The sequence below is a fragment of the Zeus faber genome (assembly GCF_960531495.2).
Source record: "Zeus faber genome assembly, chromosome: 13".
Classification (NCBI taxonomy): domain Eukaryota; kingdom Metazoa; phylum Chordata; class Actinopteri; order Zeiformes; family Zeidae; genus Zeus; species Zeus faber.
The window spans coordinates 6,049,961-6,065,296 of record NC_137198.1 but is presented as its reverse complement, the minus strand read 5'-3'; the positions used below and the strand labels follow the sequence as shown (position 1 = coordinate 6,065,296).

General features: G+C 46.8%; 4 protein-coding genes across 5 annotated transcripts in view; 2 read left to right on the top strand and 2 right to left on the bottom strand.

Moving 5' to 3' along the window:
• Positions 1–725, top strand: part of sash1b (SAM and SH3 domain containing 1b) — a gene marked incomplete at its 5' end in the record, with an annotated part of 68,316 nt that extends 67,591 nt beyond the window's left edge. For both annotated transcript variants that reach the window (XM_080011746.1, XM_080011747.1), the window contains 2 exons: positions 165–296; positions 391–725. In XM_080011746.1, the coding sequence (XP_079867872.1) occupies positions 165–296; positions 391–450 (192 nt within the window). In that variant the 3' untranslated portion in view covers positions 451–725. The remainder of the gene's footprint in view (positions 1–164; positions 297–390) is intronic.
• A 163-nt stretch (positions 726–888) lies between these two features.
• ddo (D-aspartate oxidase) lies at positions 889–2,878 on the bottom strand. Its single transcript, XM_080012410.1, has 4 exons — positions 2,596–2,878; positions 2,322–2,430; positions 2,058–2,234; positions 889–1,678 (listed from the first exon to the last, which is right to left on the bottom strand). Exons 1-4 carry the CDS (start codon positions 2,765–2,767, stop codon positions 1,120–1,122), a joined length of 1,017 nt encoding a protein of 338 aa, XP_079868536.1. The 5' UTR covers positions 2,768–2,878; the 3' UTR covers positions 889–1,119.
• A 139-nt stretch (positions 2,879–3,017) lies between these two features.
• zbtb24 (zinc finger and BTB domain containing 24) lies at positions 3,018–9,272 on the top strand. Its single transcript, XM_080011834.1, has 7 exons — positions 3,018–3,089; positions 3,718–4,613; positions 5,129–5,296; positions 6,273–6,356; positions 6,453–6,536; positions 6,621–6,702; positions 7,594–9,272. The coding sequence occupies exons 2-7, from the start codon at positions 3,746–3,748 to the stop codon at positions 8,405–8,407; spliced, it is 2,100 nt and encodes a 699-aa protein (XP_079867960.1). The 5' UTR covers positions 3,018–3,089; positions 3,718–3,745; the 3' UTR covers positions 8,408–9,272.
• Positions 9,273–12,616: 3,344 nt separating this feature from the next.
• Positions 12,617–14,777, bottom strand: LOC307239361 (uncharacterized protein; the record flags this gene model as incomplete). Its single annotated transcript, XM_080012719.1, has 5 exons — positions 12,617–12,736; positions 13,236–13,387; positions 13,638–13,691; positions 13,919–14,039; positions 14,661–14,777. 5 exons carry the CDS (start codon positions 14,775–14,777, stop codon positions 12,650–12,652), a joined length of 531 nt encoding a protein of 176 aa, XP_079868845.1. The 3' UTR covers positions 12,617–12,649.
• Between the last annotated feature and the right edge of the window lie 559 nt (positions 14,778–15,336).

Genomic DNA, 15,336 nt, shown 5'->3' with positions numbered 1-15,336 from the left:
AAGGCGAAGCACCATTGCTTTAACAAACACAAGTACAGGAAAAATTAAGTGATTTGGGGGGAAAAAAATGTGTTAAGGTAGGTTTTTCCACTAAATCATTGAAATTGTATATAATATTCCTATTATTACCATTTGCATTGACTCACGTCTGTATCCTGCTGCAGTTTGGTCGATATGGAATTCCTCAGTCTCTGGTTGAGATGTTCTCCACTGAGCTGAATCAGCCTTTAGACAAAACAGCCTCCGTCATGGACCTGCTGAGAGTCCAGCAGCTCCGCAAGCAGCACCGCTTGGCCGTGAGTGCAGTCATTCATCGGGCATTAATCAGAAAGTGAAAAATTATTTATTCTGTAATTGGACGTACCAAATCCTCTCCCCTCCTCTTCACAGGTCCCCGCGTCAGGCGTGTGTCAGAGGACAGAGTTGCAGGCTCATCCTGGTCACATGTGACCCAAGACCTGCTCCTCTCCACGGGTCGTTAAAAAGATAAATAAACCAAGAGGGGATCAGATCACAAAGGACTGTACAGTACAAAGCAAAGTGCAATAGCGACGTTAAAAGCTGGTGAAAGGACAATGAGCGGCCGGCCCATGTTGAAAAGCAGCAGCCGCATTTTACGACTAACTTTGAAAACAACGCAATAATCCATACCGTTTGAAGCATTTGAATTAAACTTCATTAAAAGTCAATGTTGATCCCTGTCTAACGGTCAGGCTTGGGAGTTTCCTGTGAAGGCATGCTAACAATGATGCATCTGGAACTATTGATTTTCATTCACTTCATTTCTAGTTATTCAAATAAACAAATAGAAGAAATTCTGGTGCAATAAAGTACGTGTGTAGACGTCATTTGTATGGAAACATTTTAATTAAATATTGTCAACGGCAACATTCACATTTCAACCTTCACGTATCTATACTGACTTTAACACATTGCTTTGCCCCTTTTTTCAGTAGTAAATTAAAGTGGTATTCAGATCAGATATACTTCATTTCTACAAACTGCATTTGTAGAATTGATTTTCTTTATCATGATTTTTTTAGTGATTTTATGTTCAAAATGCATTGCACTAATTTGCTGGTGAAACTCAAGGCCAGAGTTGGGCTGTGAACCCCCACCTCACAGTCTGGCCTGTGGGGGCGCTCCACTGAGACACTCCCGGACCAGGCGGAGCGCGTCCAGGGCCGTGCCCCAGCTCAGGGTGACCCCCCAGGACCCGTGGCCGTAGTTGTGGACGACGGGCACGCGGCGCCCGCCCAGCGGAACCATCTCCACTTCCACTCTAGGGTTCCTCCTGCCGGGACGCAGACCCACCCACTGGCCGAGCACCGGGGCGCAGCTCAGCGACGGCTCCAGCTCGCTGCAGCGCCGCAGGATTCCCTCCGTGTCTCCGCCGTCCACCTCCAGGCGCCAGTCGTCCTCCTGCTTCGTGCCCCCCACGGTGACGCTGTGGATCCCCGGGTAGATGTAGGTCTTCCCATCCCCCTCCCGGATGAAGTGGCTGAGCCAGGGGGCCTGGACCTTCAGGACCTGGCCCCTGATGGGGTACACCTGACTGTCCCCCACCAAGGATCTGGAGCCCAGGCCGGAGCAGTTGACGATGACGTCGTAGGTTTGGGAGAGTTCCTGAAGGTCGTTGACTTTCCTCTGTTCGACCAGGCCTCCCGCCTTTGTGAATCTTAACGTAAAACAGGGAGAGTTGACTGTACTTACATGGGAAATTCATGTTTTTCCTTTCTGTAAGGGACAATAACTTGTGCCACGGAAATCATATTCAGCAACTTTAAACGCAGCCACTGATTTTGTTCCATGACGCCATATTTTCCCAACTATTTTTAATATAAAAGAGAAATCGCAATTCAGAAAAGCATTCATTTTGAGGACTTTAACACAGATGCGAAAATATGCAGATGTAGAAGTTTTAAATTTATAATTATCCATATATTTGTAAATTTTTTTATTAGAAAATCTTGGATTCTGCTGAACGACAGAAAATGATAAAGTGATAAATGTATTATTGATTTATGAAATTTCTCAGGGCAGAGCCAGGTGTTCACCTCCTCTCCAGCCACGGCAGGTAGGAGGAACATTCACACTTGATGGTGGTGAAGGCTTGTCCGAACACATGATCCGGAAACCTCTTCAGCTCCCGGTCGCTCATAAGCCGAAAGCCGAGCACTAACTTTGACCAGTAAGGCTCCTCCTCAGCGGGAACCTCCTTGAAAATCTGCCAACTGCAGAATAAAATATGCTTATCAAAAGTCCCCGGAACATGCCTTGACGTGACCTGGCTGTTTTTTTTTCTTTTTACTTTTCTTTACCCTGAACTCAGCACTACTCCAGCTTCTGGTGACTGCTCAGATTGAGCAATGGCCAGTAAGTGCTCAAACGAGTCCTCGAACCAGCATCTCTGTCGCTCCAGGGGAATATCTGAATGGAAAATACCGAAAAGTCCACTCAGTTCACCGATGTGTAATCTTAGGAGCAAATTTAGAAAGTAAGGTTATTATTTACACAGAGTACGACGTGGGAAGAGCCACGGTTGGGGTTTTTTTTGTTTTTTTTTCCAGAAAATTGGTTTTGCGACAGAAGTACCTGGAAATTGCGCGGCGAACAGAATCCCGGCGGCCCCGTCGCTGGTGGTGTGCGGGCTGAATTTGTCGGCGATGAGAGTGACGGAGCAGGAGGGCAGCGACTCCGCGATGCAGACGGCGGTGGAGAAGCCGACGACACCTGCTCCGACCACGACTACCTTGACTGTTTTCATCCTCTATTTCTCACAACACCAACACTATGTTGATCTCCCGATCCCTGTGATGCTGCGGCTCTTTATTGATTTCCTTCGACCATAAACGCCCCCTCTGGGGTTTCCTTCGAAGCAGCGTGCTCGGCTAGTTTGCTCGTGGGAGCCGACACCTCTCGCGATAACCCGTCTCCGCAGCCGCTCTCGGGGAGGGGGGGGGGGGCGACACCTCTCGCGATAACCCGTCGCCGCGCAGCCGATCTTGCTGCGGCGACCGCAACCTCTCGCGGTGTTGACCCGGTCGGCGCGCCGCGTCCTCCGCGTGAACCGGACGCACGGGGCGACGGTAAGGTCCGGAAAACTCGGCACGACCCGCGCTCACCGGCGGTTGTTCGGTCGGCGGTTCGTCCGTCTGGAACACCCCGCAACGTTTGAAGAGAACGGAGCTCGTCGCTCTGGCTTCTCGTTCTCGTCGTCGTGCAGACATGGCGTCCTCCTGCTAAGCTTGCTCCTGCGGAGCTTACAGGGGGAGGCACTTCACAACAGTTCAACTTTCCAGCCTCCGAATTGTATTATTATTCATATTTATCACAGACGCCCCGAGTCGGGGCGGACTTTCAAACAATACGTTTTTATTTTCATTGTTTGGAGGGTATAGTAGCTCTCTAAACAATGAACCCCCCCCCCACCCCCCAAAATACATAAATATTCTCAATCATCTTCGAGTTGGACGGAAGGAAATACTTCACCAGCAAAAGCCTCAAATAAGCGAAAACATTTGTAGACAACAAACTCAGGTTTTATGTCCTTAAATGCACCTTTCCTTGCGTAGTCGTGTGGTGTTTTATTATGTTATAGTATCTAATTCTCTCTGGTGACCTTCCCTTACCTCGTTACGTTTAAACGCTTCCCTGTGTGTTCTCCATGACCTGCCTCTCACATCGACATTTGCTTTTCTCTCTCCCCCAAAACAGTGTGCCTGGGGAGGGGGCGAGGGGGGAAATGACCCGCCCAACATCCAGCGCCACCCCTCCGGCCATGGCTCTCTGCTCGCAGTCGCACAAGGACGGCATCCTGAGCAAGTTCGCCAGGCTGAGGAAGAGGGAGCTCCTGTGTGACATCACGCTGATCGTGGAGGACGCGCACTTCAAGGCGCACAAGGCGCTCCTGGCGGCGAGCAGCGACTACTTCTCCTCCATGTTCACGGCGGAGGAGCAGATCGGCCGGTCCACCTACAGACTGGACGGCATGGCGGCCGAAACCTTCGCCGCCGTGCTGGAGTTCGTCTACAGCGCCCGGCTGTCCGTGGAGGCGGGCGCCGGCGAGCAGCTCCTGGTCACGGCCCGGCTGCTGGAGGTGGGTGACCTGGTGGAGGCCCTCGCCGAGCTCGGCAACGCCGGTTCCGCCGCGGTGGCCGAGGGCGACAAGGTCCGGGCGGAGGTAAGCCAGCCCAAACGCAAGCGGGGGCGCCCCAGGAAGAACGCCAACGCCCCGGGGCCGGCGATGGGGGAACCGCGGGCGGAGAAGTGGAGGTCGGCAGGTGACGTTTCGAACGACGGGCGTGTCACGGACCATTCCGACACGGAGGGCGGTGACGGGACGGATTTCCCGGCCGCCCCGCGTCGCAAAGACTCAGCGGACGACGCAGAGTACGAAGCTAAAGTGGAGCGCAGCCGGCAGAGCAAGAGGAAAATCAGGCCGCCGTCAAAATACAAGGGCTACAAGGTGGGGAACGAGCCGGCGGGAAGTAGGGAGGCCGGGCGGCCCGGGAGGAAGAGGAAGTACCCCAACACCGAGGCTCGCTGCGAGGACTGCGGGAAGGTGTTCAAAAACCACCTGTTCCTCAAGATCCATCAGAGGACGCACACAGGTGAACGGCCGGTCCGGACGAGGGGTCAACCCCGCGGCTTTTAGGAGTCCGTGTTGGTGTTTGTGGCCGGGGACGCTGCTCGCTACTCCGTCAACAATTTTAAATGCGATGTTCGAGAGGTGATGCAACGTGATAGAACAGCCATATTGCCTAGAAGAAAAAAAAAAGATCCTTCTTTCTGACGCATTTTTATACAACAAGATCTCCACCACCTCTACCTGCTATAACTTGGCAGCAGAGTAGGATGTGCAAAGTTCAAGAGATTATTTAATGCCAACTTTCAATATCTATGTAGGATAAGGTAACACTTTATTAGTCGCCAAATTCATTTTAGTTAATCTCGTCAGTGAGAAGGTGATGTTTTTACGTTAAACCAGTTTTGGAACACGCTACAAAGTCAAGGCACCAGTGTCGGCACCACACCCGCCCTTAATGATCAGACCTACTATTAAAAAAAATAATAATCTACATTAAAATAAATATTTCATCGATTCCATTCCTAAATTCTTCCCCAGGAGAGAAGCCTTTCCGCTGCCCTGTGTGTGGGAAGGGCTTCACCCAGAAGCACACTCTGCTGGTCCACCAGCGTATGCACACGGGGGAGAAGCCGTTCGTCTGCACCGTCTGCTCCAAGGCCCTGTCCACCAAGCACTCCTTGCAGGAGCACATGAACCTCCATGAAGGTAAGAAACACATTATGTTGGTGGCCATGTTGTAGTGTCTAATGCTGGTCATCAGCCTCCCCACAGGGTCCTGCCACTCTGTGTGTCATCTGGCTGCTTAAACTGCTTTTTGCATAATTATCTTTTAGGCTAGCAGGAGGGACCTTCAGATTTTGAGCCCCACTGGAGGTAGAACAAAACACAAACATTTTAGTATTTTTTTTTGTATCCTTAGGGTCTCCAATAAATGTAACAGATTCTTGTGTAAAATATATTTTCCTGCAAAAGTGTTTCAAATGTTCCACGTTTAGATTTAGCACCAACAAAATAAAGGTGGGAAAACAGAGCCAATCTGTATGGGACGGCTTGCACATAAAATCATATCAAAAGGTCTGAGAGCTGATAAATGTGTCATACCTGTAGTCAGGATATCTCTACACATCGAAAATAAATAAAGTAAATGTCACACAAGAATCGGTTTGATTTATGGGACTCTCTAGGATGCTAAAAAAACACTGTTGTGTTTTGGTCCCTCTCCAGTGAGGGTATTTCAAAAACGAAAACACTGTCAAGGATCATCCACTACCCTGTCCGGTTTCACAAGAAGTTCCTTGATAAGATTCACAAAAAAAACAGCATTCTATGACCCGTACCTTAACATTTTGAACTTCATTTAATGCCAATAAAATGTTGTAATATGTATTAGTTGACATTTTGTGAATGCTTACAGGACCCTGAAAAGGTGTTCATATTTCTTCCATTGTTGCATATTTGTCCCACTGGCGCACGGCTTCAGATCTTGAGACAAAGGGAACCTGAGCAAACTCATTTATTCTTTATTTGATGAAAAACGGGTATCCATATCACCAATGCCAAAGTAATTGCCCCGTAAACTCAATAGCTGTCTTTCACTTTCAAGACTTATTTAACGCGCTGTGGTTTCTCTCCTGATGATACACATCTTCAATACTCGTTTGTCTTTCTTTCTCGTTCTTAGAACATAAGTCTTTCAGCTGCGATAAGTGTGGAAAGACCTTCACGCAGAAGAGGCAACTTAAAAGTCATTCCAGGCTTCATACTGGTGAGAATCATATTACTGTACGAGGAGCTGGACTGTAGTTATTGTAAACCAAGAGTACAGCTCTTAGCACCTGTTTTCTTTTTTCTTTAAATGAAGGTAAATCTTTGCCGGAATGTGCTCTGTGCCACCACAAGTTCATGGATACAGCCCAGTTAAAGAAGCACCTGAGAACTCACACAGGTAAAAAGAAACAGTGCTCAACAGTCAGTCAGTTTATGATGTTTTTGTGGTAAATGGGGAAAACATTTCTTCTATTTGTTTCAGGTGAGAAGCCGTTCACATGCGAGATCTGTGGAAAGTGTTTTACAGCCAAGAGCACGCTGCAGACGCACATCAGGATTCACAGGTGAGGGTTGAACTTTTGGCCGGACTCATTTAGTGCTGCGCCTGCGACTAATTATTAACTGTTATTTTTTTACAATTGATTTACCTGTTGATTAACTGTTGCACACACAGTGCCGGTGATAAGAAATTATAGAATATAAAATTGTAGGGTTCAATTTGGCAATTTCTACCTGAATATTTGTGTCATAACTTTGAATTAATAACCCTTTTCATGCGTAGTCCCCTTTTTAAATTGTAACTAAATCAAACCAGAAATGCAGGCGATGCGCATTAATAGCTTAAACAGTAGTTTTGACATACTCATTGACGTCAGAAGCTTCTATGGAAATAACACATTGATAATTCCCACATTGCCCATGCACATGCCTTGATTGTGTTCACCAACAGCTCATTTTGTAAATGAAGTTATTTTCAGCTGAATTTACACTGAAATTCAAAGAGGTTTTGTTGTGGTCTTAAACAAGAGAACGTGGGGTCAGAGACTTCAGAAAGTCACTTCATACAAAGTGTATCTGTGTCTATGCATGAAAGGGGTCGTTGTTATGACAACACTGGCCATGTAAATGCTCTAAAGTCGAAGCCGACAATCTGTACTGGACAGTCACAACAGAAAATGTGTCACTGTCCTATTACTTATGGTCAGCGAGTGTAGTTACAATTTTGGTAAATCTGAGACGTTGAATGACCCAGCAGTCTGAATCACGTTTTGGTGAAGCTGTAAAATGGCACATATTAGAAAGCTTTGAGTGATGCATCACTAAGCTCTCATTCTGATCATCTGTTTCACCTCTTGAATTGATGAGCAACCCATTTGTACTTTTTTTTTTTTTTTTTTTTCAAATTGTAATTCAATTGAAATGGGTGTAAATTAAATTAAATTCCCGTTTGTCAGAGGTGAAAAGCCGTACGACTGCCACGTCTGTAAGAAGTCCTTCTCCGACCCCAGCGCCAGGAGGAGGCATGTCACCTCCCATTCAGGGAAGAAGCCCTTTACCTGCTCCTTCTGCAGCCTCTCCTTCACCCGCCTGGACAACCTGAAAGCCCACGCCAAGACGCACAACAAGGAGAGAGTCGCCGAGGCCCCGTCGGAGGAGGTGCGCAACATCCTGCAGCTGCAGCAGTACCAGCTGCCGTCCAGCTCGGAACAGGAGATCCAGCTGGTGGTGGCGGGCGGGGTGGACAACTTGAACTTTGTCGGCAGCCAGGAACAGGAGATCAGCATCATCACCTCGGAGGGCGAGGCGGCGGATGCGACCCACCCCCGGCTCACGCTCATGGCCCAGCCCTCGGGACACGTGCAGAACGTCACCTTGGTGACTGACCAGGCCCCGCAGATCCAGACTATCAGCGTGTTGGACGGCCAGCCCGAGCAGATGCACGTCATCACCCTGAGCAAAGAGGCGATGGAGCACCTCCAGGCACACCATGGGCCCCCGCAGCCGCTCCAGAGGACGGTGCCTCACTTGCAGGTGATGCATCAGCCGGTGGAGCCGCTGGCTCCGCTGGCTCCGGAGCCCCGGTCCACCCAGAGGCCGGCGGGGCGGGAGCAACAGGCCATTCATATCAACAGTCAGAGCAACCAGCCTATATCCATCAGCCAGACCAGCGAGCAGATCAGCAGCCACCACATCCAGGGCCAGACCTTCCAGATCCAGGCAGGAACTGTCTCCTATCTCTACACCACCAGTCTGCCCCAGGAGAGCTGAGCGTTTTTAAATAAGTACAGGTCATGGTTGCCAAAGCCATTCATTCTGTGAACTTATGACGGTGCTTTACTTTTTAACAATGTGACAGCATTGGTGTATTCATTGCAATGGAAAAACAAAACATGAATGTTGAGCCTTCAAGGTAAATCAGGAGTTTATGCAGTAGGATTCTGGAATTCTTAGTTGACCCAAGGGAGTAAAATTGTTTTAATTCGATCAATTTAACAGTGAAACTTTTTTTTTTTTTATTCATAAAAAGACAATATAAATCTGGTGCACTGTGACTTAATGGCATAGTTCAGATGTTTTTTTACTCACCCCATCACGCACCATACCTCCATCAGGAGTTCAATGCAAGTAATGGGGGATAAATTCACAATCTGCATTCAGTGCAAAACCTCACTCCATATTTCTGTCAAAGCAACATGACTTTTGAGGAATTATTAAAAGCAAATTACATTCTATTTCATTAGTAAATCCAGTGTTTGCTGGTGCCATTTTCATTGCTGTGCCGCTGAAGACTGCTTTTGCAGTTTAGAGAAAATGGCTGTTAGGAGGGCAACAACCAAATACAGTGATTTTACAGAAACTAGCGGATAACCATTTCCTGTCAAAGTATTTGTTTTTAACTACAGTACAGGCAATAAAAATCCAAATACTACTACTACTACTTTCTTGTGGCAAGCTACTGTGTTCTCGTTTTTGTGTACACTCGTCTTTTAGATGACACAGGAAAAATTGCACTAATAACACTGGCACAGTAATGAAAATAGATCACTTTAAATAACTCCTTAAATTTTCAAAGTCACACTGCTGTGGCATCATGTTGCTTTGCAGATTGTGGATTTGTCCCCCATTACTTACATTCAAGGACGTAGCTTTCAGGGGGTGGACACGGGGGGGGGGCTGTGTCCACCCCCTGAAAGCTACGCCCCCTCCATATTTTGAATAAGTGCATTTGTCTGCCCCTCCAATAAAAACATGAAAGCAGAGGACTTTTATTAAAAAAAACAACACTAAAGTTACTCATAGATGCACAGTGCCGCCGACAGGGGCGGGTCTTTTTTTTTTTTTTTACCCCCAAAATATAAATTATGAGCTCATACAACCACTGAATCTTTTGTGGCACACAATTATCCCCACCACACACTGTCTCATTCAGCAGCAGCAAAGCGTGTCCTCCTCTGGCGCCGTGCACACACAGACAGGTTGATAACTATGGAGGAGCCAGAAGAGTACTTTTTAAGATAACTTTTTTTTTTTTTTTCCCCTCAAAACCAAGTAAGTTGTGAGCCCCTAGGAAATGTTTTTTCAAATTAGTCACCTCATTGTGGTTATTTAATTCTAGTTACGATAGTCACCTAATTGTGGTCACAGTATGTGTTGTGTCGTTTATAATCGCTTCCTTCAGGATAGCACAGGAGGCGGGGAAGGAGAGTGCCGTTGAAAGGCGTGACACAATTAACAGGATTGTCTCATTTGATTCGTGGGTTACATTTAACTACTCGGGGATAAAATGACCATGTGAATAATCGCAGTTTAAATCTTGCTAAAATGTGAACTTCATGCAGGGAGTACATAGAGGCAGACAAACCGGTAAGAGTTTGTATACAATAGTCAGATGAAACCATCATGAAAACAGCTTGACATCTTAAAGTGTTAAATGTTTTCCAGGCCTGGGGATGGTGTGAATGGAAAAGTGCATACGTGTCCATAGTGAATCAACTCAGAATAAAAATAACTTTTCAATTGCAATTGCTTTTTTACAATGATACAATGCATCCCCCTATTTTGGTGGCATCTGAGATAAGAAAACATTTTTTAGGCTATTAAGGAAAGTTTGTGAGTTAGGTCTACAGCTATGGAATGAGCTGCATGTTGGACCTCTAAACATGCTGCTAAATAGGAATGTCCTGCGTAGAAGCTTTTTGTGTTTCCATTATATGAAAATATTTTAATGACAAAAGTGCAGCCTTTAATGCAAAGGTAGATCCTGCACGTGTAGGATTTTGAAACCGTTAGAAGGCGATAGAAAAGTTGCTAAGCCCTTGCGTCTACCCGTGCCCATTGCCACTCAGTCTCAGTGAGTCGTCTTAAAGGGTCCATAGAGAGATTTGTCCATAGAGACAAATTTGTGGAGTGCATTGCAAAGGCAACAGGACAACAGACACTGCCTGTACGAAGTAGTTGGTGCAGGCGGGGAACACGAGAAAGAGAGTACTCTCAACCAAATGTTAAAGCATCGATGAGAACCTCACCGCATTCTCTGAAATTGGCTCGAGATGCGCAGCCATGATTATCTCAGCCCACAAACTCAGAATGAAATTCTTTAGCTCCTACAGTTGTAAGAGACATCGTTGAAGCTGTCAATGCTCAAAAATTTGGCAGAGGAAATGGCGACCTCCCTTGATACTAGCTCCTCTGCAGTGGAGCAGAAGAGCCTGACCCAGACGCAGTGATGGAGAACGACAGGGCCGGGGACTTCTGCGTGTTGGATTGGATTCGCAGTTGAGGGATCTGTTTGATCAAGAAAGCATGGATGTCATTCAGAAGCTTGAGGGAGTTGTGCTTGCAGGTCAAACTGATGCCACTGTAGTAGACCAATACCCAGAGCTGAACAGGCATGGCCCTTAAAGTTCAGTTGCCTCTGCCACACACACACACACACACACACACAGAGCTCCTGTGAGGAGGCTGCCAACTCGTCTACGACGAGTGCCAGTCCAGGTTCGTAGTTTGCTTTGGGAAGAGGAGGCCCTCGTCAGGTTGCTTCCAGCGGTGCCTGCGTCATCCGCAGAAGCTGAACGAAGCTTCAGCGCCCCGGGGACGCTCAGGACGCGGCTTCGGTCCACAATGGGACACGGTCGACTGAAACATGTGGCTTCATGTCATATTCATGAGACAGAACTCAGACCCAGTGGATTTTTGGAAAAGATCTGAATAATTCATTTATTTCAATGGCCGACTCAAAAAAAAGCCTTCGGATCATTTTGTTCAATGCACCATGGCCCGGCTACAGTCTGTTCCCTCAGGATCCTGTGGAGGGCTGGGAAACAGAAAGTGAAGTTCTGTTTTACAAAACAGGACTTGGTGAGTTATTATTTTTGTACCATTCAGACAAAAATGTTGCCTTCTCTCCAGTTACTGTCTTCACAGTACTTTCAGCAGTACTTTGCAATTTCACACTGTTAACAAAGTATTGATCTACTTTCTGAAAGCACAAAAAAACAACAGTTTTTCTCAATATGGGACTTGGAAGAGTAAATAAGGGTAATCCTTTATGTTAAAGATGTGATTTCTTGTGATTTCGACTGGCATGGCTCTGTGGATTTGAACTTTGGAGCCCAAGGTTTTTGTTTTTCCCCCAGAGTTATTTAAGGGCTTTAACAAGGTCCAATTCTCTCATAGATTTGATTAATGTCTTGAATCAGTTATGGCCAAAATGAAGAAAGAAGAAGTGTGGAATAAAAATGTGTGGGATTGTTGTTTTCAGTCAGCTTCGATAACATAGTTTGAGATGTACACGATTCCCAAAAGTCATCCCAAATATCCCTCATAATTTTTGGTTGTGCCCAAAGTTTCGAACGTGAGCAGAAGTCTTGCCGAAACACACGAGCTATTCAAGTCCAGGGGTTTATAAATGTATTCAAATGTATTGAGGTGAATTGGTGCCACACGCACATTTAAAGAAGTTGCTTCCCCAAAACCATAGAGGACAGAAGGGTGAATCACACCTACAGTAGATGTGTGCTGACTCAACACTGAATGAGAACAGTTGATCTACAGGAGAACAAATATTTGAAAGCGGTACAGAATGCCTGAGAGCCTCACTGCATTGTATGAAGTTATAGTTTCAATTGTCACCTGGTGCCTGAAATTTTGAATTTAAACTGATGCAGAAAACACACAAATTGGAGCATAAAAATTCACCAGAATGCAGGAAATGAAGTGGAACCAACATTAGAGGTGAGAAGAAAAACAGGAATGAACTGTTCCGTTAAAAGGGACAGCATGACATTTTAAATACAAGTTTATAAAAGTGAACAGTGAACTCCAACGCATCTAACAGCTCTTCTGACTTCTGGAGCGTTTTGTTGAACGCTGCAAGATGAAACAGACAAATGAAGACACAACGCTCAGTTCGTAGAGTAAAACGAGTGCAGAGCACCCAGCGCACGTGACCGTCCGTTCTATTTACCTGCTTATCCACCCGTCTCAGCTGCCTATCGAAACACCCCGGAGTTATTTACTGATCCGTGGGCCTGGAGGGAGGCTGGAATGCCTTCCATCGAAAAGATCTGGTAACATGACGTCAGCGTTCAGAGCGTCCTGAAAACAGCAGAAGACTGTGTCTGTCTGTGTGTGTGTGTGTGTGTGCGCACACTATTTGTTGTTGGTCTACTGTTTTAAATCATTCCATTGCAGAACACTATACAAGGTTTAGATATATATTTACTGCTTTCTGGAAGAATGTGCCACACAGTGTTTAACTGGGTAAAAGAAAAAAAAACCAAAACTCAACATTTCCTAAACAATCACCCAGCTGTTTACTTCTACAGCAGGCTGTTGAACCTGTAGGCGTTTGTTTATACGGTTTCACCTACTGTATACATTTATCAGATATTAAACAAATAGATGAACTCTTATCTCATTATGTCATTGCTTTTCTCCAATCGCCACATTCAAATTACCCAATCGGCTACAACAACGCGTCCTCCGCTTCAAGCGGCGTACGAGCATCCAGCCAGCATAGCGAGCCAAATACATATTTGTAATGGTGTTGTTTCACAGCCGTCTGCCGCCAACTATACAACCATGGCACACTCACTGCTCTGGGTCTGTCTGGTGAGGTGCGGGAGCGGCTCCACGCCGGCTCTGCTTTCCTGTGGGCGGACTCCGTAACGGACCCCCCTGGAGCCCCATCCCCGATGCGGCCGAGCTGGACGGCAGACTGATTACTGCTCCTCCCGAGACCCGAGGCTGAAATAAAAATGTTTTTTTTTTAAAAACCCACGCGGCAAGTGGATTCTGCCGTTTCACACCGTCGGGCAAAAAAAATCGAATCTCAAAAGTCATTTTCGGAATACGGTAAAAAGTGACTTGGACGGCCTGAAAAGGCTGATCAAGCCACCGCCGCAGAAGATAAGTTCAATAAAGGTTCATTGGTTTTCTTGGGTGTGAAAGAGCGAGATTATTATGGTTTATGATTGTGCGCGAGGCGAAGCGGTACCTGCCGATATCACGCCCAGCCTGCTGAAGGAGGGGGTGTGGGTCTTGCTTTGCACTGAAACAGAGGCCAAAGAGGACAAAAATGTTGGTGAACTGGAAAGTGGAATCCCCAATGGAAAGGTAAAGCCTTCCCACGTCACGGGTGGTGGGACACTGGAGGTCGCTGGGTTGCTCTATGTGAAGACGCTGCTTTAGGAACCCTTGTGCCAACGGGGGGTGTGTGTGTGTGTGTGTGTGTGTGTGTGTGTGTGTGTGTGTTTTAGCAGAGGACGTGACTCTCACCAGGTGTGGAGGTGCACCTGGAGAGCGCAGTCTCGATGCTGTTCACCCTCGTCTGCAGCTTGTCCACCTGCTGAAACGCCTCCTGCTTGAGGCTGCGCTCCTGGTGCAGCTGGCTCCTGGCCTACACCCAGAGGGTCATCCATATTAATGACTATGCATAGTAGTCAAAGTTTAAACTATTCATTAAAACGACCGTGGTCGGATCACTACACAAACGTGCAGTTTCGCAAACATGAAACTGCAATTACTTTGGTTTTAAGTCTACGGGAGTATTTCTAGTCTGAGTGGGTGACATTTTGGCTTCCTCCGACCTGTAACATGTTACATTAGGAAAAATTTCAGATTTTTCATAAAATGTGCCTCTCTGTATACACAGTATCTATATATTTGAATAGCTATACAAAGTAATGTGTAGTCACAAGCCTGTAGCCAAATACCCGAATGAATTATGATAATCAACCTATCAAATCTTAGTGTACTGTGCTGTCTCGTGTTCAGTGACTGCAGTACTCAGACTTTACAGCTGGATGTCCTTTTCAATTCTTTGGAATTGATAAAACATATTGCATGAGTTTCAAAAACACAGATGCTACGAAAAAAATAAAATAAAATAATCGCCTTTCATCTTCATCCGCAAAACAGTGCAGACAGAGACATGACGGGCCAGAGAGGTTTGCGTGCGGACGCAAATAACAACCCAGATGAATATCACATTAACTGTGCGGGGCGACGGCGCATCCACCTGTCGGATCTCCTTGGCGCTGCGCTGCCTCTCCATCTGGCTCTCTCTGCTGCCGCGATGCAGCTGCTCCCCCAGGGCCCGGAGCCGGCGATCCCGTTCCTCCAGGTCCGACCTCATTCGTTCCAGACTCTGCGCTCGGTGTCCGTCCAGCTCCTGGCGGCTCCTCGCCTCCTGCGCGGAACGCTGCCTCGCCGCCTGCAGCTCCTCCGCCTGCCGTCGAAAAACATTTGATCAGGACCGGCGGTGCGTGTCCAATTCCTTGATGATGAATCAGACCTCGAAATAAAAAGGTACCTCCTGCCAACCAACACTTATTTATTAACTAATGACAGCATGGGATGACCTCATGAAACACACATTCGTTGCCACTGTTTTTCCGGTATAACATAGCTGAGCTTCCAGTTTTTGAAGCTGAGCTCTTTGGTGTTTTTTAAGGCTAAAACGTTTGCCCCGTTGGAGCGCATTAAAGCACAGGGATCAGAGGCAGAGCGTGCAGCTTCTCAATAGTGAAGAAGTGAAACGGCCAACCTTTCCCTCTACCACTCTTTTCCTTTATTTGGAGTGATATCAGCGTTTGACAACACACTTTGTATTGACGAGTCAGCAGTTTGATGCGCGCCATCAACCTTTCTGTTGAGCAGCTTCCTGGTGCGGCCGCATTCTGTCTGACTCTGCA